A 27515-nucleotide genomic window follows, 5' to 3' on the forward strand; every position below is an offset into this window, starting at 1 on the left:
ACCTCCTGGACTCCACCGGACGTCGCCTTCATCACTGAGACCTGGATGAACGCTTCCTCGGCCCCCGACATCGCCATAGCCATCCCCGGCGGCTACAAGATCACCAGGAGAGATCGCACCAACCAAGTCGGAGGAGGAATCGCCATCGTATTCAAGGACTCCATCAACGTCACCACTTCCACCGAAGACACCCCCCTCGCCGCCAAACACATGCACTTCCAGATCCACACCGACCCCAGGACAACCCTCAGAGGAACTCTCATCTACAGACCCCCTGGACCACGCGCCCTCTTCAGCGAATCCATCACTGACTTTATCTCCCCGCACGCCCTAGCCTCGCCGGACTACATCCTCCTCAGAGACCTCAACTTCCACATGGAGCAGAACAACGACCCCAACACCACCACCCTGCTCGACAACCTCGGTCTCAAGCAACTGGTGAACACCCCCACCCACATCGCCGGACACACGCTCGACCCCATCTTCTCCGCCAGCAACCACGTATCCTTCAGCCACTCATCCGTAATACACTGCACCGACCACAGATGTGTCCATTTCACCTTCAGACGCAAGACTCTCCACCTCCGCACACAACCCATCCCACGCAGACATTGGAACAAAATCCCCACGGAACAGCTACTCTCCACTCTCAGCGACAACCAACCCACCTTCTCCACCGACCCCAACAACGCAGCCCTCAGCCTCACACATTGGATCACCAACTGCACAGACAACCTCGCACCCCTCAGACGCCTCCCACGACAGACCAACACCAGGAAACCTCAATGGTTCAACAACACCCTCAAGGAATCCAAAAAAACCTGCAGAGAAAGCCTGGCGCAAAGACCACACCGTAGAAAACATGTCTGGCCTCAAAAACGCCACCCGCGAACACCATCAGCTGATCCGCGCCACCAAAAGAACTTCCTTCACAGACAGACTGGACAAGAACACTCACAACAGCAAAGAACTCTTCAACATCGTCAAAGAGCTCTCCAATCCCAACGCCAACTCCAACCCCATCACGCCCTCACAAGATCTCTGCAACTCCCTCGCTACCTTCTTCTATCGTAAGATCACCGACCTTCACGACAGCTTCGGTCATCAGTCCCAGCCAACCACCACAGAACCTACTACCCCAGCCATCACCCTCAACGCCTGGACTCACATCAGCATGGAGGAGACCAAAGCCACCATGAACACCATCCACTCCGGTGCCCCCTCGGACCCCTGCCCCCACTTCATCTTCAACAAAGCTGACGACATCATCGCCCTGCACCTCCAGACCATCATCAACAGCTCATTTGCTTCTGCCACCTTCCCAGAGAGCTGGAAACACGCAGAAGTCAACGCCCTACTGAAGAAACCAACGGCGGACCCCAGCAACCTGAAGAATTTCCGCCCCATCTCGCTCCTCCCCTTCCCAAGTCATCAAGAAGACAGTCAACAAACAACTGACCAACTTCCTTGAAGACAACAACCTACTCGACCCCTCCCAGTCCGGATTCCGAGCCAACCACAGCACAGAAACCGCCCTCATCGCAGTCACAGATGACATCAGAACTCTGATGGACAACAGAGAAACAGTCGCCCTCATCCTCCTCGACCTCTCGGCGGCCTTTGACACCGTCTGCCACCGAACCCTAATATCCCGCCTCCGCTCCACCGGTATCCAAGGACAGGCCCTGGACTGGATCACTTCTTTCCTCTCCGACCGCTCCCAAAGAGTCTACCTGCCTCCGTTCCGCTCAGACCCCACCGAGATCATCTGCTGCGTCCCACAAGGCTCCTCGCTCAGCCCGACTCTCTTCAATGTCTACATGAGCCCCCTCGCCGATATCGTATGCAAACACAACATCAACATCACCTCCTACGCCGACGACACTCAGCTGATACTTTCCCTCCCCAAGGACCCCACCAGCGCCAAGACCAACCTGTAAGATGGAATGAAAGACGTTGCATAATGGATGAAACTCAGCCGTCTGAAACTGAACTCAGACAAAACGGAAGTCCTCATCCTAGGAAACACCCCGTCCGCTTGGGACAACTCTTGGTGGCCCACAGCCCTTGGCACCACACCAACCCCCTCAGACCACACACGCAACCTCGGATTCATCCTGGATCCACATCTCACCATGACCAAACAAGTCAACGCCGTATCATCTTCCTCACTCTCCGCATGCTCCGAAAGATTTTCCGCTGGATCCCCGCCGACACCAGAAAAACTGTGACCCACGCCTTTGTCACAAGCCGCCTGGACTATGGAAACACCCTATACGCAGGAACCACCACAAAACTCAAAAAACATCTTCAGCGAATACAAAACGCCTCCGCCCGCCTTATCCTCGACATACCCCACAACAGCCACATCTCCGCCCACCTGAGACACCTGCCCTGGCTTCTCGTCAACAAAAGGATCACCTTCTGGCTCCTTACCCACATGCACACAAAGCCCTTCACAACAAGGGACCCGAATACCTCTACCGCTGCCTCAGTTTCTACACACCCACCCGTCAACTTTGCTCCGCAAACCTCGCACTCGCCGCCGTCCCTCGCAACCGCCGCACTACGGCAGGTGGGAAATCTTTCTCCTACCTGGCGGCCAAGACATGGAACTCCCTCCCTGCCAACCTCAGGACCACCCAGGACCACCTCGCATTCCGGAGGCAGCTCAAAACCTGGCTCTTCGAGCAGCAGTAACCCCCCCTCCCCTAGCACCTTGAGACCCTCACGGTTGAGTAGCACGCTTTATAATTGTTTTGATTGATTGAATGTTACCACTATTTAACAAGAAAGTCCTGCAGAGGTCAAAGCAGTACTAATGTTTAGATGGACAAAAAACAAATGATTACAAACCTGCAAATTGTTAAAATAATATATTTTAAAACTTCTCACCTGGCACTGGTGGACATCCACTTCCAAAAAGACAGCTTGGGGGTATTTATTACTGAGAGAAGTAAAAGCAGGAGCTATCCTTAAACATGGAGGACATCTGTAAAGGGAAGTAAATGAATATGTTACTTGAAGGTTTTATACTGCATAACAAAAGCTTAATGGGGTGCCTAGAATGCACTGAAACCCAGGAGCAACGTGGTTGGGCATTGAAGAAACTACCTCGTACAGGACAGAAAGCAACATGCAGACAGATGCATTTCCCACAATCTACAAGACAATGTGATTCAAACCAGCGATCTGCACATTAGCTGTAGCAGGCAAATTAATACAAAGAGCAGTACTTGGCTCATGCTGCATATATTGCATACATATAATTTCCCAGTTTTCTTTAAATTAGTGAAAGCCAGGTTGTTGTGTTTCAAAAGCAGAAAACACTTGGCCCAGTCACAAGTATGATTCAATGTGCAAGGCTTCTGGAATTATGTGACTGCATCTGGAGTTTTTCTACAAAATCACGAACTTGCAGTATTTCCATATAATCCAGCATCTGCTGCATAACTTTAAAGATTTCACAAGAAATAATTGTTTCAAGCTTCTGAAACGGATCAAAAGTTAGTAAACAGAAGTGCCACACGTAATTCAGCGCAACAGCAGATCCACTGCAAAAGGTTAACGGATTGCATTTAATTTGCCGATTGCTGTATTTAGGTGTTAAACTGGTACTACGTAAGTGCAAATATACCAGACAGTACTACCAGTTCTTAAAATGACAAAATAATAAATGCCCATTGTGTTGGATAATTGATCTTTTCTTGTTGCATACTCCTGCCAACCCTGATGAATAATTTGGCCCTCTGCAGTCATCTAATGTCAATAGTCCAAACAATACCCAACAACTACTTATTGTACTTTTCTATCTAAAATGCTTATGTGGGATTCTGTTGCTACTCCAGTCTGGGGGGCTGGAAATGTAAAATGCAATTGTGAGGTTTAACAAGTTAAAATTGTCAAACAGAAATAAGTGTTCTTGGCAAACATGGACTTTGTTTTTTAATAGGGAGATAGGGTGAAGGAAGGGGCCCAGTTCAGCAGGGATGTAATATCCCTCTACTTGTTGGAAAGGACAACTCTTTACAAGCTAATAGCTCCTCCCAAATTCCTCAAATCCTTTATATTCTGCAGCACACCCTATTCTGGACACCAGAGTTTATTTTCATCAAAATCAAGGTAGTGCTGTGTGCTCTGTTCAAGTATGGTGGAAATCCAAGGATACTGTTTCCTTGACAGGGGTGGGGAAAAGGATGTCAAGATTGTTCTTCCTTGAATGAGTAGGCCCTGGACAACTCCAGGTTCTCCTCCCAAAAGGAAAAAATCTTTGTATATAGACAAAAAGAACTATAGGGCAAAGGGATGTACCCAACAGCTAGTTACGGAGGAAGGATTCAGACTTTTATCTGCACCTACCATTATAGTAATATAAGCCTACTTTGGCAGCAACTGGGTGGTAGGAAGTGGTCAATGAGGAGACTAATTAAGGGATGTGGTAAAAGGGTTGAGAGGTTAGATCCCCACTGGCATTTCAAAGGGCATGTGGCAGTTGAGGTTTAGTCACTAACAATGCTTGTCGTAGAAGGGGAGATCGGAACGTACTTATCTTCACAAGCTGTAAAGTTCTGGGAAGACACAGAAAACGTGGTCCTGGGTACCACTATCATTATTTGCTGTAAGGCTCTGGTTACCAGGAAATGGTAAACTAGGATTTAGTAAGAGTAATAGACATTTTTAATGTATAGAAAATGTACACCCAAATGCAATCCCATACTAGTGCTAGATTTTGCACTGCCCAAATCTCAAATAACAATCTTTCAGCCAACATCTCATACAAGAAGTAGATAAAAAATGTCACCTATCCACCATGATATTAAGAAGCACAACAGTACAGAACACACACTGGCAAAGCCAATAGGTTGCGCCTAAACTAGAGCTTTTGGCTTTACTAATGTCTTTTAGCCATTTTGAATAGCAGTGCACCTGCTGAACAGCATCATGAGAAGTTTGAAAAATGTGACAGGACGCACCAGTGCTGGTTGTATTACATTGTTTTTTTTCCCCTTATGGCTGGTGGGCAACACGGACAACAGGAGGGAGGGAACAAGCAATGTGGGAGGGTAAAAAAATAAATAAAGAATTAATACTTGTTATAAAGCTTTTCTCTTAAGAAGGGTGGGGGCAAAATGACAATGATAGTGTAGGAGGTGGAAAGAAAAAAGCAACAGACAATGGAAGGGTTGGAGGCTAGAAAGAACATTGACAATAGAGGTGGTGGGAGGCAAGTTGCAACACGGACACAAGTGGGGTGGGAGGAAGTGGCAATAAGCAACACGAACAACAGGGGTGGCAGGAGCCAAGAACCAACATCGACAATGGGAGGGTAGGGAGTGGCGGGAGGCAAGAAGCAACACAGACAACGGGGTTGCAGGAAACAAGATGCAACAGACTTCAATGAACGACAGAGGAAAGAGAAAAATAGTACCTCAATCACAGTACCAGTAGTGGAAGAACACTAATCAAAACGAAGCAATAATACTTGGTCCATGATTCACATGAAAGAGGAAGTGAAACTGGCATGCATAGGCTGATTACGAGGCAGCAAATAGGAGAGGCAATAAAGACAACAAATGGTAAGCCTTGGGCTAGCTCCAAGCCCATTTTAGTAAACAAAATCTATTGCAGGCGACAGTGCATGTGGGCTGCCTTATCTGAGACCTCCTCAGTGGCTAGCTGGAACCCTGAAGATTTGCCCATGCTGCAAACAGGGTCAATAAACTAATGTGTATAGTACACAAACCTCTTGATCATTATATTAACCAAACTGCCAGTTTACTGATTACAATGTCTATATACTGAAATACAAAAGGTATTTAACTGAGAAATTGCAAAGCTTGACACATTAGCTAATGAATAAAAGTGGGCCCACAACCACCTCGCTCACCACTAGTGCTAAGAAACAAGGGAACCCAAGAGTCGTCAGGGAGCTTGGGTAGTAACATTATATAAGAAGAGTGGTACCAAGACACAATGTCAGCAATCTTAAATACTGAATAGTTTTTTATTTGTAACAACCGAAAAAAATACGAGAAAGGAAAAATCTAACTGATTAACAATGGCGCAGTGGATGAAGGGGGCAAAACATGCTCTATTTTAGGAGATAAACTGGTGATAAATAGTGATCAAAGTGCGTATCAAAACAAGAACAGCACAGCTAATTACAAAATTATTTTTCACACATATTTACAGTCGTTCTACCCAGAGTGCCTGGAAGCTTTTACCATCTAACTTTCAGGTTCTTAAAAGAAAAGAAAAGAAAAAAAGTCCTGATGATCATAATATTCACTTAAGGGATCGAAATATTGAATGTTGTAATGGACCTTTTTTTGCACTGTTTATCGATTTATAATGGGTCATGTGGTTCTTGTTTTGGATATGCACTTTTCCCACTATTTATCACATGAATGTATCACCTCATATCTTATGAAGCAAAACAACTTTGAAACTCTGAACTGCCACAGTTGTATCTACCTCTACATTGAATTTAGAATCATCAATAGCAATCTCCTCTGGAAGTGATTCTGAAAACATTCTAGTGAATCCATCAACTTCTTTTTCTTTTAGAATTAAGACAATATTGCTGTACAACAAGATAAAGTACAAAAAACTGTGCATCCAGCAGTAACAAGTGAGACAACGATAGAAGACAGTAATTCTCAACCTCTGACTTCAGTGGACCACCACTTAATCATTGCTACAATTCATGGACACCATCCCCCGATAATAATTATTGGAATCTGGGGAACCCCACCAAATCATTACTGGAAGCCGGGACCCCAGTCTCAGCAATTTTGACGATTTCAACCACAAAACAATACACAAACGATTAAATATATTTGAATGGAAGAGTAGAGCTTTTCTAAATTCAATTAAAGCACCCCATCGTCCATATTATATAATATTCTGTTTATTGCACTTGCACTGCCCTACAAATCAATGAGGATACCACCTTATTTTTTAGCTTTCAATTTCCTTTACATTTACAGAGTTCAATTTTCATTCTTTAATTATATACATTTTATTAATCTGTTAATATTATTGAATTTTCTAAACAGTAGCCCCTAAGCAGTACCCTCCAACCCCACCCTCAACCACAGGTTAACCACTGGTATAAGATATTAATCTCTTTAATACCATTATGAATCTGAATTTGGAAACAGGGGTGACTGCAGTTATTGATCCTGCCCACCATCTTGAAAATTGATCCAATTACACAAGGGAGATGACACTAAGTAGCAAATCTAAAGTCAACCCAAAACCACCACGTGGAAACATAGTTGATCTCTTCCACACCAATCTGAATCAAAATGTTGGCAAACTGAACAGCACTATTAAAGATTCTCAAGGTTCTTACTAAACAAAATGGTGCTAAAAGGACTCCATTACGTTATTAACAAGAGTCACAAGTAGTAGACAAGGAAAAGAATATAGTCACTCTCAAAAGTGCAAGATCAAACACACTCCTCCCCTCATGTGATGCAACACTCAATACAGACTCCAAAAAAACTACACTTTTCGCTTATAGAACTAATTAACTCATGTAGGGAGCTGACATTTCTCACAGATTAGGAAGCAATCTTTCTGTTCTCATCACAAAATGGATACATTTTACAACCTGTTTAAAATCGAAAATCCCCAACCATTGCCTCCAGTTGCTGTAGATTCAGCTACCACACGTCTTAGACTACACCTACTTTCAGCTTCAGACGTTTGTTAAAGGACTTCCATTATACATCTGGGTCACCAACAACATTCTGGGCAAATTCCAATAAATACATCAACAACCTGGCGACCTTCCGGCCACCATAGGCATCGCCAGCTTAAATAATTTCATACAGCACAATAAAGGCTCAAAGCATTCACTTATTTTTAGCATAGAAGCACTTCACTTTGAATTAAATGAGATATTAGATACAATCTTGTCTCAAAAACAACTACTTTTCTTTTGCTAAACAACCATTCATCCAAGCACAAGAGATTGCGATTGAAATAAGAACTGCTCCAACACATGTAGACTTTTATTATGAGTTAATGTGATGATTGGTTACCTCGTCGAATAAACAGCAAGGCAGTACTAATTTAGGTTAACTTCTTTATTCTGTCGCCCCAGCCATCCGCTCCCTCGCAACTGTCATTGCGTCGTCCTCAACCTCTTTTCCGTCTCGAGAACACCGCGCTCTCTCCGATCACCACGGAGATGGCACGCGCTGCTCTCTCGAAACGGAAACATCACACATCTCCCTTTTTTTTATAATTAACAAACATTAGCAGAAAAAGTTTGACCCTAGACAAAAATTTGTTTTGAATGGAATGAATTAAATTCCCCATAACACAGTGAGAAATAAAGAGCAACTGACAAACTTAAACTCATACAACCTTCACCCAAGTACAGTCTTTAAGACGTTCCGGACTGACTTTCCTCCTACTACTTCTCCTTGTTCCTTCACACCTTTCACTTCCACCTCGGCTGTGGCTTGGAGATCCTGACAATATTTTACTTTGGTTCATAATTTCTCTTCCCATACACGGTTCGGTTAACTCTTTCATCCGCACGACTCTGTTCAGATTCCAAATCTTGCCATCAGAGGATTTTAGGCATTCTTAAATACCTTGACCACTGTTAAGGGTCTCGTAAATTTTGATCCGTCCATACACCCTACAGGAGCCTTTATCTTCACCACATCACACACAGCTATATTCACTTTGGACACCTTCTTCCTAGTATCGAACTCTTGCTTTCTTTTCTCCATGAGTCTTAGTTCTCTATCACGCAGTGTTGTATCTGTCAAATTAAACTAATTTTTCATCCATCCCATCCAAGCTGGGGATAATTTGGTGTTGGGTAACCTTCTCTTAAACAATTTAAAAGGAGATTTTCCCGTGGTAGAATGTGGTGAAAACCGATAAGCAGTAATTCTTTTCAATAGTTCTGTTCGCCAATTCAAGGTGTTCACTTTTGCCAGCTGAATGCTTTCTTTGATATATTTGTTGAAACGCTCTACTGCACTATTCGTTTCAGGATGATATACTGCTGACCTTTTGTGTGTAATGCCACCTTCCTTCATAAATTCCACAAACATCGTTGAACAAAATTGCGGACCGTTATCAGATAACAATGACTTAGGGAAACCCTCTCTTCTAAAAATCTCTTCCAGAAAGCTTATCATACTATAAGAAGAGACATCTCGTACATTTTTAACCTCCACCCACCTGGAATATAAGTCAATTAATACAATCAAATATGGGGTAGAGTGTTCGCCTGATAAGGGACCAACAATATCTATAGCAACTTCATCCCAGGGTTTACTCAGTAGATTCCTACAATGCATCAGTGCATTACGAGTTTTCAATATCTTGTCACTCTGTGAACATTGTATGCATTCACTGACCACTCGCTCGGCTTCCAAATCCATGCCAGGCCACCAAAAGTTCTCTTAAATTCTCCTTAGTTTTAACGATACCTATATGGCCTTCATGAGCTTGATCCATAACCCTCTTCCTCAAAACACTTGGCGGGATCAACCTAGTACCCCTCAATAACATGCCACTTTCCACCGCCAATTCATCTTTTATCAAACTCCACACCTTACCAAGGGTACTAAATTTCCCATCTTCTAACGCCACACAGATCTCGCTCAGTTCAACATCTTCCTTCACCGCCTCTTTCCACTCCTGCTCAGTTATTGCACCATACATAATCTCACTCACGTTACATTAAACTTCACAGACATCACCCTCCTGCGACGATAAGCCATCTTCCTCACCCTCCTTAGCGTCCTCCCTCACTAATCTGGAAAGACAATCTGCACTCACATTCAATGAGCCCGGTAAATATTCCACCCTAAATTTGAAGTCTTGTAGACCGATGATCCATCTACTAAATCCTTGCAGAAATGCAATTTAAACCTTTGCTGCCGAATACTTCAACCAAAGGTTTGTGGTCCGATAACACCAGAAATTCTGTGCCCCACACAAACTGTCTAAACTTCCTGAGAGCCCAGAAAATAGCCAACTACTCCCTTTCTATCACAGAGTAATTTTTTTCAGCACCATTTAATGCCTTAGATGCACAGGCAATCATAATTTTCTTTCCTTTATCCTCCTGCATCAATATAGCACCTAGCCCTTTCGCACTGGCATCAGTGACTATGACAGTCTGACTGTCTGGCTTAAAAGCCTGTAGACAAGGGGCATTATCCAATTCTTCCTTGATCAGGAAAAATTCCTTTTCACCCTTTTTTTTTTTTTAACAAATCTCTCAAATTTACTGTTTTTTCTGATAAATTCACTATGTATCTCCCATTCCTAAAAATGAACTTACTTCCTCCTTGCTTTGAGGAGTCGTTAACTGCTTTATTGTCTTGACTAACTCAGGTTTAGGCTTTACACCATCACCCGTAATCAAGTGTTCCAGATACTCAACTTCAGTTAGACCAAAATGACATTTCTTCCTCTTAAGAGTGAGACCAGCTTGGCTTAAACATCTCAACACTAATTTCACCCGTCTCCAATGCTCTTCTGCTGACTCTGCATAAATCAACACATCATCTTGATAACATTTTACACCACACACTCCTTTCAAAATTTTGTGCATGATACGTTGAAACACAGAAGCTGTGGAAACTAGCCCAAAAGGCATCCTTGTGAATTTAAGAGCACCAAAAAGGTGTAATGAATGCAGTCAACTCTTGAAAACACTCTTCCAATTCTACCTGGTGATACGCTGAGGTTAAATCCAGCGTGGAAAAATACTTCGCTCCTCCAAGCGTGGACACAATCTCCTCAATCTCCCATCCTCGTCGCCAATGTGATGATCGGTTACCTCGTCGAATAAACAGCAAGGCAGTACTAATTTAGGTTAACTTCTTTATTCTCTGTCGCCCCAGCCATCCGCTCCCTCGCAACTGTCATTGCGTCGTCCTCAACCTCTTTTCCGTCTCGAGAACACCGCCCCCTCTCCAATCACCACGGAGATGGCATGCGCTGCTCTCTCGAAACGGAAACATCACAGTTAACATAAAAGACAATTGAACTAGGATAATGATACGTAGAAACACCTTGACTGACTACTAGTCTGCAGAAGGATAAGTCAGTGACAATGCTGAATAGGCAAGGAGAAAAAACAATACCTCACTTACCCGAACAGTAACAAAAATGTGTAATTGATAAGCCATGTTAATGACATCAGAATCAACTAAGATTATTGGTTTCTATATAAAAGATGATTACCTTCAATGTCAACTTTACAGAACATCAACTGCATACAGTCTGTCCACCATGCTACAAGTGGACATCACTCTTCTTAAATTAAGAACATCCCTAGGGAGTTTGAGACTGAAGCATAACTGCTCAGGAGACAGTGTTTTCAATATTCAAGTGGAAGAAGCAATGCTATGATTTATAAAGCAATTTTCATGAAAAAAAAAAAGACAGATTCCGGCAGCTTACAAAATCAACTCCACTACAGACAGGATAATTGAATAACAGGGAACGCAGACTTAAAGACATTAGATTTTAAACGTGCATTAAGCACAAGTTGATTTCCGAAGGAAAAAAAAATCATTTGTATTTGGTCCATTCATACAGTGGATCCCAGGGTAAACACAACTTTAAACGGGTCAGTGTCTGACATTAAGTAAACAAAACCAAAAAACAAATATATACAGTGTGGCCATATAAAACCAACAGAAGATCATAGCAGAACATTACTGTAATCTTCAGGGCCGAAAACCCAATTGGGATTCACATCTGCATTCTCTCTCCCCTAGGCAGGAACTGCATCGAAATTAAAATACCTCAAAAGCATCACCCTCTCAATTTTGTACACTACGTAACTTTGATACTTCTTTAATGATACACATTCCATAATGATCCTGCAGTAAAACTTATATCAGGTATACCAAAGAGATGCCTGGAAGAAAGAACAGCACAGCACAGGCATAAAAAAAATCCAAACTCACTGAACACTTTAGCCAGTATAACCACAATGACTGTACGTTTTTCTTTCATGCTATCAAAGGGGTACTGCCACATTTCTGAGGGCATAAGAAAGAACTGAGAGAAGACAAAAAACAACAGGCCCTTAAAACTAAAGCCTACGGTAATTGGCTTCAATCGGAGTTAACAGTTGCGCAGTTTACTCACTGGAGAGACCTTCTTAAGAATTTAAGAGAGAATAAAATGGATAAATAAAATGTTACCAACTTTAACGCTACCATAAATTGCTGTTTTGCCCCCACTCTCCATTTTCCATTTATCAAAACCAAGTTCAGAGACTGCTTGAATTTTCATCTAAAAATTTAAATTCTTAAACACACTGGAAAGGCCCTGATTTCATTGGTTTTAAACGATATTCAACTTTTTTCTTACATGATTTCTTTTAAAACGACACCCTTGTTATAGATCATAAGGTCAGCTTTATTTGTTTTGACCCTTCGCCTCGAAAGCGAACCTTAACTTACTGAGCTATTTTAAGATAAGCAAGTTTGGCAGGCCGCTTATTGGATGTGGTCATGGAAATTCGGACGCTTTATTTAGCAGTACAATCCTTAAGGAACTACGTATACAGAAGAGTTTAAAGCAAAACAGCAGACAGACAATATCAAGGAAAATCAAGGAAAGCAAAAAAGGGAGTTGGGCATCAAAAAACGAAAGCGGCATATTCTTCAGAGTGATGAAAGAACCCCCTGACCGGGTGACAGGTAAGTTGAAGAAAAGAATAGTCATTAAGATGAGGGTGAGCTACGCTCAGACCGTGGCCACACTAACTGGACACGGTGTCCTTTCTATCACAAAAGTGCTGCTCGAGTCATTTTGTGTGTCATTCAACACCCTACGAAATAAGACCATCTACTTGCATGAGACTTTTTCCTTCCTCTTTTCCAAACTGATCAACTTAATTAAAGACGTGCTTTTTTAAAAAAAAACCTTCATGGCTGAGAGGACCTAAGATTGCTTGGCTCACACAAGAGGAAGCCGATTGTGTAATTACACTGTGTAGTAAGGATATAGAATAAAACAAACCCCATCTTTACATATGAAGTATGGTACATCAGATACATTGCGAGGTCTAAATGGATTGACCGATGTAAATGAACGTAGCATTCCAGATGACCTGATGGATTTTACGCCACCCCCGATCCAAATTTAAGATAGGATACTTGTCTGGTTTTTTTTAAGGAAACGACGAGTCTTATGTGTGAAAGCTACAAGGAGGAGTTAGAGACCAAAGGTGTACGCACAGTACAGTCTGTCTAAATGAGGGCTACAGAAGTGATCAAGGCCATCTACACTGACAGGATACAGGGAATGGTTAGCCCTGTGACGTTCCTTACCCTCTCATGGTGAACTTAACCACACTGAGCCGTGCCCCGGCTGCGCTCAGTTCTGGCTGGAACTCAGCGTCCGTGCCGATCGCCTTCACCCCCACCATGGCGGGCACGGCGTGGTCGAAATCCTTTTCTGGTGCAACTGGCCGTACAGGATCTATTTACGGGCGGCAGCTTCAGTGACTGACTGCCTAGTCACGCCGGGTCAGTGAGAGATGTGAAGTGAGGAAAGGGCGGGGCCACGACACCCGGCAGACATAGCGCACAGCCAATCGTAGGTACTGAGCGGTCGCCCCTGCAAATCTACGTCAGCCTGTTACCCGGACGTGCTTCCATCTGGCCTCCATGTTTCATCCAGGCAAGAGATAGTTAACGGAGATAAACGACAGGCCGCCAGTGTGATGAGAGAAGTGAAATTAAAAGACACGCGCATCCAAGTTATTCCAAAGGGATCCACTTCAGCGGCACAAGACCATGACGCAGACTAAAGTGTTTACTAAGATACCTGCTGCCCTTTTGTTACCCTCATTGAATTGATGAGTCCGTTCTGATTTTCAGGGCCATCCACGAGTTTTGATATAATGCAGGGAATTCCAATAGAATGTCGATACTGTAACAGTTTCGTGCCAGCAATTTCCTCTTTATTGTGAAATGTGTATGCTGTTTCTATGTTCGTGGTCCTTCATCTATTTTGCTGCTTGCCTCTCCGCCGCTTGCTTAGCTTTGCGACTCTTGGGTCGTTGCGCAACCCCTGCCGTAAGTCGAGCGTTGCCAGGGCACTGTCAGCTGACTGTACGCTACAGCGAGGAAGAGCTGGAGGAGAGAGCGCAAAAGCACGATCGCTGACTGCACCAGCGGCGAACAGCGCGGAGCGTGAGTGTGCTGTGCGGGCGGGGGCACAGGAGGGCTGGGGGCACCGCAGACGGACTCATCATAACACCGCAGACAGACAGGCGCTGCTAAGAGAGTGCATGTTACCGTGGCATGGCAGTTATATGGACTTAGGCGGGCAGTCTAGTCAGAGACATCTGCTGATGGAACAGGCTTTTTAGACACGCAGGTTCACGAGAACTGACAGCCTAATGGCGGTGCTCAGAGACTAGCGCTGTTGAGTGGGTGTCAATGAAAAAACGTACATGGTGAAGAGGCTGTCCCTGACAGGAAATGTCTCCGGAATACAGTGTAGGTGCTGGACAGAACCATGTCATCTGTGGCACCGTCTGCTATTCCAGTCTTTTAATCCCATAGCACACTGCATGCCGAGGAATGTATATGCCAGTGTTTACATTGAGGAAAAGAACACGTAGAGTCTAAAGAAGCACCATATCTTTGGCTAAAAAAACAGTAATGGTTGGTCTCAAATGACATGACTGTTGGTAAGAGTGCTTGTTCGGAAATATAAGGGCCCACAACGAGACAGACCCATGTTGTAACAGGCAATTATATCTTTTTTTTTTTTTAGAGATAGGTATTAAGATCACGAAGGAGGGAGAGGGAGTACACTGCTAAGGTACTGACAGAGCACTGTTGGGACAAGCAGAGATGACACTTCTGAGAGGTAGATTGTAAAATGCCTGTTGATAGAGACTGACCGTACTGCAGAGGTAATAAATGTAGTTGTATTTATATAGTGCTTACTACCCCTGACGACGCTGAAATGCTTTTTGGCTCATAGCATGCTGCTCCTGAAGCCAAAGGTGGATTAGTGATGCATTACTATGGGGAAATATACATTGTTATTGAGAGTGGTAGACGTGCGAGTCTGTTAGCTGGATGAATAGGCTAGGGCAGAGAAGAGTTTAGAAAGGATTATTCGGGAGTTCATAGTATGAAAGAGGTTTGGGATGAGAGTGAAGGTAGGGGGTATTTTGGAAGAGGAATAGGATGAGCTATATAGTGGTGATTTGATGAGGTTTGTAGAAATACGTTTTCTTTTCTTCTCTGCAGTGAGAGGAAGATATATTAATATATAGATGTGTAATGTTACCACACATAAGAGGTATTCATAGATAGAGATTTTACCACAATACGCATATGGAAAAAGTGTACTGGATAAAGTCCCATGTGTATATACATGGCTACATATTTACAAACTCGGGCTTTCTGCTTTCACTGTAAATTACGTATTTTTTATTTAGTATGTGTTTTTTTTTTTTTTTTTTTAATATTTGTTCCTCAGTATTTCAATGGGAAGCATTTATACATACAATTGCTATAATCATATCTACACATTGTGACAGATATGTGTTATTTTAGGAAAGTAAATGCATAGACATACACTTCATCATCTTATGTGTTATAGATATATTGATCTACTTGTACATGTATATGATGATTAAGGTATTGCTAAAATCTTATTTACATATTGTGACTGATGAGTGTTACTATAGAAATGTAAAACCTGAATCACACACTCATCATCTTTTATGTTATTGATGAATTGGTCTTATATATAGAAATGATAAAGTTAGACATCCTATGTATGCATATAATATATATTTTATTTTTTAAATATATTTCTTTTCATTCCTCTACTAAGTATAAAACTATAAAGATACATACCCATGTTTTTGTTTTTGTTTTTCCATTCATTAGTATTATGTTTTTATTATTTAATTATTTCAATTTATGTATTAATGATTTTTTAAGTAATAAGTATATAGAATAGTTAACATTTACGCATATGTTCCGTATAATCACATTTATATGTTGTGATATGAGTGATCATATTAAATAGAGGTCCATAAGCATGTAGTCAGATACTTATGTTATTTATGTAATAATGAATGACCTATAAAGATTTTAAGCATAAATACAAGGATTGTATATATTTTACCCATAATATACACATTTGTAAATTAATTAACCACAAACATAAGAGAGTATACATATTTTTATTCATAAGTAATATGTGTATTTGTTTTTGTAGAGATGCACTTATCTCAATACGTGCATCGAATCAAAGTATAAATGTTTACAAATGCACATGTGCACCATTGGTGTCTTGTGCATTCTATTGCTGTACATTTGTATTTTTAATACAGTGATCATGTAGGGAAGATCCAGCTCTTGAGTAATCTTCTGAATATAAGATGGTTATCTGGGTATCTTATGTTTGGGGGTATGAATTCAATAGTTTGGTTGCTTGAACAGAGAAAGATGTTCCATTCATGGTTTTTTTCTTGTATGGTGTGATTTTCAAGCGGGACGCTAATCTGAAGTTGATGTTTGTTTGGTGTATATATTTTGTGATTTTGTTAATGATGAAAATTGGTACTGTTCCATGTATTGCTTTGTGGGTGATCAAATCAGCTTGAAAGTGGATCTTCTGGCAACCAGTAACAAATGTAGGGTCCTTAAGGCAGGGGAAATGTGGGCTTGTAGTTTTATATGTAGGAGTAGCCTGGCAGCAGACTTTTGAATTCGTTGGATTCTTTTCATAGTTGATAGAGGTGATCTATGGGAGAGGCTGTTGGCGTAATCAAGTTTAGACAGTGCAAAAAAGATAGTAGCTTGGACTTTTGTGGAAATCCTAGGTGGTGGAAGATGTGTTGCACAGTTTTCATAGTAATGAAGCTTGATCTTGCTAACTTATCCTCTTTGACATTCGTTGATAGCTTAGAGTCCATGGGAATGAAAGGTGGACTTGGCAGGCTTCAGCTCAGCTGTGGTTCCCTCTGGGCTATCAATTCCAAATCGAGCCAAGCCTTACAGACACCTCATTTTCAAAGCCGTGGATCTCTCCCCAATCACCTGTGCAGCAGATGAGGTGCTGGCCAGCAGTACTGCAACAAATTCGCCTTTCTGCATTTTTAAAATTTTGCCCTGGGGACATTCAGATGGCTGTTCGGGCCGATGCCATGGATTTGTATGAGCTGGCTGTACTTCACAACCTATGCGTGATCAGCCGACCAAATGCTTCCCAGCATGTAATAAAACAAATGTAAAAAGCTTGATTAGCCCATGTGAACTGCCGCCGCCGGTTCAAATTCTTACTAACCAACGTAACCAAATTGTGTGATCTTAAACAAATAACTTCACTTCAGAATCAAATATGATAGACACCACCTAGAAGAAATTCAGTTCAGTATGTGTGCTGTATGAAAACATGATCTACATAAGGGTAATATGCAATAAAGTTTCTCCACATACAACAACATTAGCCATAAATAAAAATGCACATGAGAAAGTGACATCTCTGAGATTACTGATGGCAGTGTTGTCAGGGCAAAGTAGGTGAAGTTCATGTTTAAAAACGATTACTTTTTACTGTGCATGTTGTCTGCAAACTATTTTATTCCTCTTTAAATCTAGATGACAGTTCTATCAAATACCTAGGACAAAATTAAAATGGAAAGGTCATACTGCCAAAGCAGTGACTGCATCACACGCCTCTGCAGTACACGGCGTGCACGTTTTCAGCAGTTAGTAGTACACTGAGGCCAGAGTCTCACAATTTCCCTCTATTTGTTCTTTTGGGAAATTAATATAGCATTGGCGCATTAGTATTTTAATATAGCCGGATCATCTCAAGTATGACTGTAATTTAGACACTTCAGCTCTGCCCCTAGTTCTTCATATAGCTCTCATGCTTACTTACAAGTGACACACAGAGCAGTAACGTGATTTGCCTAGAGCCATTCAGTTCTGTTCATTACATTCAAAGCAGGGATTGCAGCTCTCGTCTCCCGTTTCTCAAGTTATCAAACACTACATGGCCTTCTTCACCGTAGGAGGACAAAGTTGTGTCCTTGTCTCATATAATGATTTCCTCTGTTTTCTTTATACATCTTTTGTATTTTTATTTCTTGTACGACTACTTGTCATCTCCGAATTAGATCGCTTACTTTGCAATAGTTTATATATTTTGTGTTTTGTTTCTTTTTAACTTTTGTGTTAGACTCCACTGTTTGCTGTCCGCTTCTTGGTCTGCCAGTGTTTCATTTGTCTATTTTGCAGTGCTTATTAATCAGTCAGGTGGTTGCAGGCAGGCCCCAGAATTACTTGTTTTCTTGTTTTGTTAATAATATAACATCACAGTGGACTATGAAACATGTTTATTGCTTGAGGGGTTTTACGTCTCTGATTTGCAAATGAACGAGAGATAAATAATTTGGGTTCAATATTCTCTTTTCTGTTAGTGCATGTTAAAATGTGGCCGGACAGACAGGAAGGCAATTAGGGGTTGTAACAGTAGTTACATCCACTAGGGCAAGTTTCACCTTAATTATCCATCCGTACAGAAGGCAGGTTTGTTTTTTTGGGTTGAGTTGGTCTTGTGTGCTATGCCATATGAAGCTCATGGGCTGTATCGTGGTACTGACCTAAAGCTTAGGGCTTTACATTAATTTCTATCATAGTACATTCAGATAGACAGAGTTAACATAGGCTACGTGCAGAAACTCTCTACCTCTAATGAGACAAACTCAGAGTTCTGCAATTGTGTGCAGGGGAGGCTGAGGTTAGCACCTTACTCCTATCTGTTCCAGCAAACTGGTATACACCTTGGCTCCTGTAATATAGACCTAGTCCCAGCCCCCGCTGCACCACTTCAACGTCCTCACTTAACTTCCAGTATGTCTCTGTACCATTTGTACCCTTTCCCTTTTGTTCCTCAAGCCCTGTTGTCCACCTCCATATGTAGCATAAGCAATACGTTTTATTAGTAAAATGTGCACACATATTACAGTTTGCTCCCCGTCTTAATTGCTTTCTCAGCTTTTATTTGATTAATTCATTCACGTTTTAATGTCTGCCCCAAGATTTCTCATCATTTAATTTTGCATAATTGCCCAGGTTTTAAGCTAAATGTGCTTGAAGGGGCGAGGGGAAAGATCTATTAGTGACATATGCTCTGGCTGTTTTCTACATATTTTACTAACCAATCGTGTAACCTTGGAATAGCATTATTTATAATGTGTTGCTTGCTAAGTGAAGTGTAAGTAGACGATGCTTTGAAATTGCATACTGTGTCCTACAAATAAACATTTCTTGGATTATTTGGGATTTCCTGTCCTTTGATAGGATGTGAGCATACAGTACCTGAACACACTTCTAGTCCAGTACTTTGCCAGAGTGCATGCACTACAGGTTTCTGGTTAGCTGGATTCTGTGTGTAAATGTTGTTTCTGTTCTTTTAAAGAAGAAAGGCCCAGTGTATAAAGCCCTAACAAGGAGCCACAGCGAGTTGTACACATTAGTTTATTCTCTTTCTCAAACCTGATGCAGAGCAGAGTCCTGCCTTGGTTACTAACCTCACCACTAATCAACTCCACATTCTATCACATCAAGAATTGAAGACCGGTGGAATGAAGGCAGAGGCTCCATGGTAGACTCAACACTGCTTTCTCACCAGCAAAAACATAACAATGAAACAATAATAAAAAATGAACTTCCACTACATAATATAAACCAAAGTGAACTCTTGACAATAATTAAATCCTTCGAATTAAAGACATGTGTTGACCATACAATATTAATAGATTGTCATAATATTTTATGTAATATTTATTGTGGTGTTTTGTGACTTTTATGGCACTGTATACCGAAATAAAGTATTATTGATTGATTGTCACATTGCTCACAGTATTAATGATATTCCTGTCAAACCTGGCTTTACTTACTGGAACACCCAACGAGGTTGCTGCAGCAGAAGAAGCTACTGCTACATCCTCAGCATTTCCACCATCAACATCTCACAATTACCAAAAACACTGCAACGATGCACAACTCTCATCACCACCCTCAGTCTCTAACAGATCATAATTTATTTTCTGAGCTTGAAGGTCTTTACCACCTCTGTACAAGGATAGCCAACTGGCATGCCAGACCTTTCCATCACTCAGCAGAGCAGCATTGCACAGAATTTATTTCACACCCTAAGGTGGTAAAACTTTGCTTTCACCCTTCAATACGATACCTTCAAAACAATACTACCTTTTTTCACTCTAACTCTGTCACTTACTTAAAGTTCCTCTTTCATCCCATCATACGACTTGTCAAACCTATCCCTGTAGCCTTACTATGCGCGATATATCCTTCCTTTGACTCTTTCCAGAGACATTAGTAACAGGCGTTGAATATTCAGAACTATAGCATCACATCCGTCCATTTCTACACATTGCCGTTTTCTTACAGTTATAACTCGTAGTAGTTCCACCATTTCCCCCACACTTTATCATGTTTCTTTGGACACCCCGAGATGCATAAATCGGCTTTTCTTTTTTGTGCACGCCAGTCAACACCTGCCTGCCACACTGCCATCAATGAGATTGTAGGCAGCTTCCACAGGCGGGCTATGTCTTACTTGGCTATTAGGCAGGCTACTCCTATGAAGCTGCATTCCGCATGTGGGTCTCCCAGCTCCTCTATTTGGCCCAAGAGTGCTGTTTTCGGGGTCAAGTCAATCAGACGCCCCAAGACCTCTGAAATCTCTTCTCCAACTGCCTTCCAAAAGGGTCTTAGCTGCGGGCAGTCCCAAACCATATTAAAGAAATCCCACATGTGGAGGCTACACCTAGTACAGGCCGGTTGGGCCTCTGGGAACATTTGTATCATACGTGCAGGGGGATAGGTAGGTTGCTTGAAAATAGTCTTGCAGATATAGCAAGTTCCCTTGGGGCCAGCGATGCTTTCCTGCAGTCGTCGTCTAAGTCTCCAACCCAGTTTGCCCATTTCTGTCAAAGGCGTCTGTGGCGTGAGTGAGCAAGGATCGGTAGATTTGAGATATTGCTTTTTTTCCTCAACTGCCCCTTTAGTATCTTTGTTTCCAGTGGGCTGTATTCTGGGAGCTGAGCGTCCGTGGGATTGTGTGCCCCAAGGGCATGTCGCATCTGTAGGAAGTGGAAAAATTGTGTATTGGCTAAAGCATATTGCTCTTTATTAAATCCTGGAAGGTCGTCAGATTGTCCCCTTTGTAGATGTCACCCAGGTATGTAATCCCTATCTGGTCCCACTGATTGAAGCCCTTCAGTGTTGTGAGTTGTTGCAGCCATTTGCCCTGCCATAAGGGAGTCATCCACGTTAAACAGCGTTCCCACCAGTAGTGTATTGCTACTTGAGTACATGAATGCATCTCCCTGCACCCCCCGTCGCGTAGGCTCTCATTATTCTGATGAGACTACTGGATTTTGAGCAGCAGAATCGCCCACGGTGTGGGAGACTAAGTCTAACCCACTGCGGGTGACACCTGTCGCTCCAATCCGGGTTTTGCTCCGGCTAACTAGCAGTGCCTCATCTCTACCCCAGTATAGGGATGACTGGGCAGCTGAGCACATGACATACTTGGCTTCTCAGGGAAGTCGTGGTCACTCAGGCTTCATCCGTTTCTCTCATTTACAATTCAGTCTCATATATAAATGACAAACAGAGGCAGTATATGTTTCAATAATGAGTTTAATAAAACAACTGCATCTTAGATAGCAAAGCGTGAGCTACAATAACCAGGATGACACAACATGACAATATTAAAATTGTGACGAGAAGAGCGAAGCATAAAAACAACGCTATCATATTGTCACTATAATCAATGGACTAGCTCCTACCTAGGCTATGATAGAGCACAGCATGTTAAGCTCTAATTCTGCCCTTCAGGTTCCCCTTGGGAAGACGTCAACCCCCATACTTGAGCAAAGGCCTGCGGTCTGCGGTAGCATCTGTAGCGAAGCAATCAGCATACAGTTGTGGTTCCCTGGTTGGAATCTACCTCTAACGTGTAAGGGACAAGGAAGTGTTTTTATAATAATACAGCTGATGTTCTTAGAAAATGTCCCTACGTAAGGATGTGTGTTTTCTACGAATGTTGGAGACTAAACTTCTACCATGTTCACCGGCAATGTACTGTGCTGTAGCCTTGGAAGAAGCACAGAGTGATCAGGAATGTCTTGTTTGAGAACAGAGTGCTGGCCTACGTAAAAACAGTTAGATAAACGGAAAATAAAACAAGGCCGTAAAAATGGTTATTGTTACAATAATAAGACGAAGTTGAATAAAATATATCTAGGTTAAAGTGCACAGCGGCCTAGTGTGTTAAAATAACGTGCATGGAGCTGTAACTAAAATGGCTACACAACACCCCCATACAGTAGGCCCAAGAGCTCGTTGAAACCCACTGAGTAGATTTCAAGGCGGTAGGCGGGGTCGCACCAGCCTCCTGTAAACCTCTCATTGACAGACACCCGTTGTGCGGCAAAGCAGTAGGTGTACTACTCTGGGATTTCCTACCCCGCCCCTTCAAATGGCGACTTCCGCGCCCAGTTAAAGGCTACTCTGTGCGGCCCTCCATTCCCTATAAAGGTTGTGATTTTGGATGTCAGGGAACAAAACCACTCCTGTGGTATAGGGTAGGGGGAGTTCGATAAGCCATAAAGGTAACGGGGAAGCCACATTATTTTAAAGAGCGCCATGCACCCCATGGGATTGAGAGGTAAGCCCTTCCATTTTTTCAGATCTCGATCAAGGGGTTGAGGTCAGACCTCTGAAGTTAAGCTGCCATGTCAGCACAGGGAAATGTGATATGTGGATCCCTAGGCATTTCTCAGTAACAGGAAATTTAGTCACCAGCAACGACCTTTGGCATCTCCCTCCACCAGGGTAGACTTGTTTGTATTGATGCGAAAACCGGAGGCCTCTCCATAAAAGTCCAGTAGTTCCAGACATCTAGGACCTAAGGTTGGAGAATCTCCTAAAAATACCAGGGTGTCATCGGTGTATGGAGCCTCTGTGTCTTCCAGCCCATCGCCCCCATCTCCAGCCCCACATCAGAGGGTCGCAATGCAGCAGGTGTGCCAAAGGCTCCATGCCGAGAGCGAATTACAGCCGGGAGAGGTGGCATCCCTGGAGCTTTCCCCTCTAGATTGGGAACGGTGGGGATAAAACTCCATTCACTCAGACTCAGGCCGTCGGGCTATGGTACAAGAGATTAATCATTTTACCGAAATTTGTTCCCAGTTCCATACGCTGTAAAATCACTTCCATGAACTCCCATTAAACAGTGTCAAATACTTCACAGAAATCTATTAGGAGGATGGCCAGTTTGCCATTAAGTTCTGGGGCTCGGGAGAGCGCCACCTGAACCCGATGGGTACACTGTTGGGTGCTTTTGCCCGACATGAATACACATTGACCTGGGTGGATAAGATGGGAGAGTGTATGGCCCAGATGAATCACTAAAATTTTAGCATAGATCTTAACATCAACGTTAATGAGAGAGATTGGCCGATATGAGGCACGTTGGTTGCGGGGCAGAGATGATCACAATTGTGGCACAGTCTAGTTTGGGGGGGGGGAATTACCCTTTTTGCAGCACCTCCTCGAAGGTGTTCAGGGGATGGGGCGCCAGGATGGAGCGAAACATAATATAGTGCTCTATAGAGTATCACCAAGGGGTACTCTTTCAAATTAGATGCATCCAACTGATGTGATAAAGGTCGCTAAGTGCTTGATGTCATGATTTAACTGCACCTGGTGGTATGCTACTGCTAGATCTATGGTAGAGAACCACTTCTCATCCTGCTGGTCAAACAAATAATTCACTATGGCAAGGTATGCAAAAAGTGTCCACTAGGATGTTCTTGTTCAAGTCCTCAAGGCAGTTCAAAGTGCTGTTGGTCTTACGAGTCACCGTTAGAGGAGCCATCCAATCAGACTCTATCTATCTTTTCTATTAAACCAGCTTCATCAAGATTCTCTAACTCTAACCTCATCCTTAATGTCAAAGGAATGTTCCTAACTTTGGGTTATGCTAGGTTGTGCTATCTCCTTCAGAATTAGTTTGTGCATAAAAACATTTAATTTCACTATTCTCCCATAAAATACAGTTGGGAAGCGTTTGACAACAGTATCCTCTGCTTGTGGCTCCGTATTTAAAAGCAAAACTGATTCTAGACTGTGGAACTTAATAATGTCCCCAGCTATCCTTGGTCCCACCATCCAAGTACCGATGATACTTTTTGTGGAACATACAATATGCACTCAGCACTCTAATCCTTAAACTCAAATTTGAGCTTGCGGAAACCTAGTAACTGTATAGGTTTACCTGTGAAGCTTTGGGGCCTAATGTTTGGGTGCTCTAAACTCCTTCCAAAAACACCTGCAAATAATACCTCCCAGGCTCTCTTGACGACTATAGAATAAGGGCTACCGGAATTTGCAATCAACTTAACGTTCACCCCCTCCAGTCACTTTATCACAAATGGGTATTTTCCTTACAGTGCAGCCCACTCCAAAAACCTCTCCACCCATACTCAACATGTGTGCCTCTTCCATACTATTCTCTGTGTAATCACTTCACCACCCGAGTTCTCTACAATACATTTGGCTTTCGATCCTTTTTCATAGTGAAATATTATAGCAAAGTGCCCTCTTACCTCACATCCAGAACACTTTTGACCCAAAGCTGGAAATTGTTTATCATGAGCAAAGTGATCTGTGCTCCCGCATTAGGAGCATCTCCCTTTTAACCATTCTTCCTTTGTTAATATTTGAACATCTCCTTTTGGTTCTCTGTTAAGTTTATCTTTGCCCCAACCTTTTGTACCATCTATCAGATCGTGTCGGAATCATTAAGACTGCTTTAGCACACCTACTATTTAATTCTGCCTTACTGACAATCGTCACAACTTCCTTCAAGTCCACCTCCCCAGAAATCCCAAATCTTTCTTTTATATGGCCATTGTTACAGTGCATTATACTTTGGTCCCTTATCAACTGCCCGAACCTACATGTTAGTGGTAATTTCTTCAATGCACAGACATAGTCCTCTGCTTTTGCTTTGGCACCATATTTACTATGATTAAAAGTGTAGCTGTTGATAGCTACACATACAGTAGGTGAAAAGTATCTCTTCCAGTTTAACACAGCATGGGTAAAAACATTCTCTTCATCTCCTGATCTAGCTCTTTTGTCATTGCAGTTGTACATTTTGAGACTTCCTGGACCCAAACCGTGTAGCAGGATTTTTTTTCTGTTCTGGTGGAAAAAAAAGTCTTCAAAGGTTGATGAATAATTTACAAAATATTTTTTCCATGTCTCCCTTTTCATTCTCTCCATTCCTCCCATCTCATTGTCGAGTCACGTTTTGTGCCCCGGAAGGGCTGAGATGATGGTTCAAATTACTCATCATGGAGGCAAGAGAAAAAATACGCTCCACTGAGCAAAACAAGGTGTGTTTTCCTGAAAGTGTAGATATTTCACAGCAATAATGTTTTCCCAGTCTATTACACTTCCATCAACAACTGTGTATTCTTCCACTGTGTAATACAAGGAGAGGACGGGCGGCTTGAACGTAGTACAGGAATGGCTCAATCCATGCATTAGCCCAATCCAAAATGGCATTCGATGCAGGTTAAGATGCCTAACCTGTGTGAAAAACCAATGGAGCACACATCCAGAATGTTGCACGTCTTCCTGATGCCGCACCTCTCCCTAAATGAGACATGTACTACATGTATCTTATGAACTGGTGATTCAAATGTAGCTCAACGTGGGGAGAAGTCGTTAGCTGAGCAGCAAGCAGGTAATCATTAGCAGTAAAAAGCACCAATATATATTAACAATTTATGTTAAATACTGAAGGTCTTTGTCCTTCGCAAACAACCGTGCCAAACGGACGAGAGTCCTGAACTAACTCCAGTCCTACGCCATGAAGCCTGAAATGCAGTTAGTTCCTTCGTGGGTCTTGCGCTTCTGAGAACCCGTCCTCGTTGCCCAAGCGCTTCCTATCAGACTCCACCCAGTGATGTTACCTTAAAATCAAAGCTGAAAAGGACGATATATTTTGCTATTTTGAGCCTTGAATGATTCATATCTAATTATATATATATATATCCCAGCAGACTGTACACCACTGAAAATATAACTTCTACATGTTCCAACAAACATTCATTATGAATGCATCTTCAGTGTGACAGTCTGCTGATCTGCTTTGCAGATGGAACTGCTGATGAATTTCTCTGAACAAGCCTGTTTTTGTTTTCGGTTCAGCCTAAAGAGCAATCATGTAGAAAACTACAACCTCACTCAACCTGTCTTGTATGGGAGAGTAAGTAGCAAGTGTAAGAGTTATACACTTATGAGGAAGGAAGGAGCGCGTGTTTCAGGGCCTGTGTTCCATAGCTGAAGCTCCCTAATCACACCAAGGCTGTTTGCATTCTCTAGACACTGCAAAGAAAGAGGAACTTGATAAGCTTTCAGTTTCTTTTTTAAGACATTAATGCTTCTTATTTGTAGATGCAGTAGTTACTACTGGTACTAATAATAATCCCATGCTAAACATCGCGTTCAGCAATACATTATCATGTTCTCCCCCTCATCCATATCACCCTGTGTCCCCTACTGCACACGGCTGTGAATGCTTACTTGTAAGTTTACATAAAGCTAATAGCTACGAGGTGCTGTACCATAGGAGTGGTTTAAAACAGAAAATAGAGAATTACAGTGTGCAGATGGTAAAGGCCACTAGAATATGGGCAGAATGGGCCTGATTTGAAAGGCGAGAATTCTGTGTCAGGATGGGGGCGTGAGGAAGGCCTTTACCGATCTAACTGAGTTGCACAAGAAAATGGATTTGTGATTAACTATTATTATGTTCCTTTGGTGTTATTTCAAGTACTGTAATGGCAGAGCTAACGGATTGAAACAAGGAACACTATTCTCTGAACTTTATTGTGTAATAAATGCAAATAAATAAGAATTGTTGAAAAAAAGATGTAAAAGGTTTCCTTTTAGGCTACCAGGTGGGGCAACGTCTAGAGATTCGGTTAATCCACAGTTCACTCTACAACTATTTTCTTCAGTTACAGTGTTCTTTTTAGCTCTGGCCTACAGACCACTTTACAGCTTTGTGTAAAAATAAATGCATACATTGATCCATACATCCAGTGGCTTTTGGCCAGCCAGCTTCATTGATTGGTTCATGCAACTACCACTGTCATTTTGCTTCCGTTCACTACATTATAAACCTAAAAAGGTGCACATCTGCACACAGCACTTTAGTGACAGAACTTCTCGGCATTATTTTGGATTTAATTTTTAATTTTTTTTTACCCTGTGTATTTTAGTTTTTTTGTTGTAGTTGTCCTTGTGTATTCAAAATGTTGCCTTCAGGTAAGTCATTCAAAGCCAATACGACTTTTGCTTTGCAATATTATCCTGTAGAGTGCATTAAAGCTGAAAAGGTTTCTGTAC

At 42.3% G+C, this 27515-nt stretch overlaps 2 protein-coding genes across 5 annotated transcripts in view; one reads left to right on the forward strand and one right to left on the reverse strand.

Moving 5' to 3' along the window:
* Positions 1–13568, reverse strand: part of TXNL1 (thioredoxin like 1) — a 99869-nt gene extending 86301 nt beyond the window's left edge. The window contains exons 1-2 of the mRNA XM_069219974.1: positions 13338–13568; positions 2896–2992 (exon numbers count right to left, since the gene is read on the reverse strand). Coding sequence (XP_069076075.1) covers positions 2896–2992; positions 13338–13435 — 195 coding nt within the window. The 5' untranslated portion in view covers positions 13436–13568. The remainder of the gene's footprint in view (positions 1–2895; positions 2993–13337) is intronic.
* A 510-nt stretch (positions 13569–14078) lies between these two features.
* WDR7 (WD repeat domain 7) overlaps positions 14079–27515 on the forward strand; it is a 972184-nt gene continuing 958747 nt past the window's right edge. For all 4 annotated transcript variants that reach the window (XM_069219934.1, XM_069219942.1, XM_069219953.1 and 1 more), the window contains exon 1: positions 14079–14204. The gene's annotated coding sequence lies outside the window, so the exon portion shown is untranslated. The remainder of the gene's footprint in view (positions 14205–27515) is intronic.

This window comes from Pleurodeles waltl, chromosome 1_1, assembly GCF_031143425.1.
Source record: "Pleurodeles waltl isolate 20211129_DDA chromosome 1_1, aPleWal1.hap1.20221129, whole genome shotgun sequence".
NCBI lineage: Eukaryota > Metazoa > Chordata > Amphibia > Caudata > Salamandridae > Pleurodeles > Pleurodeles waltl.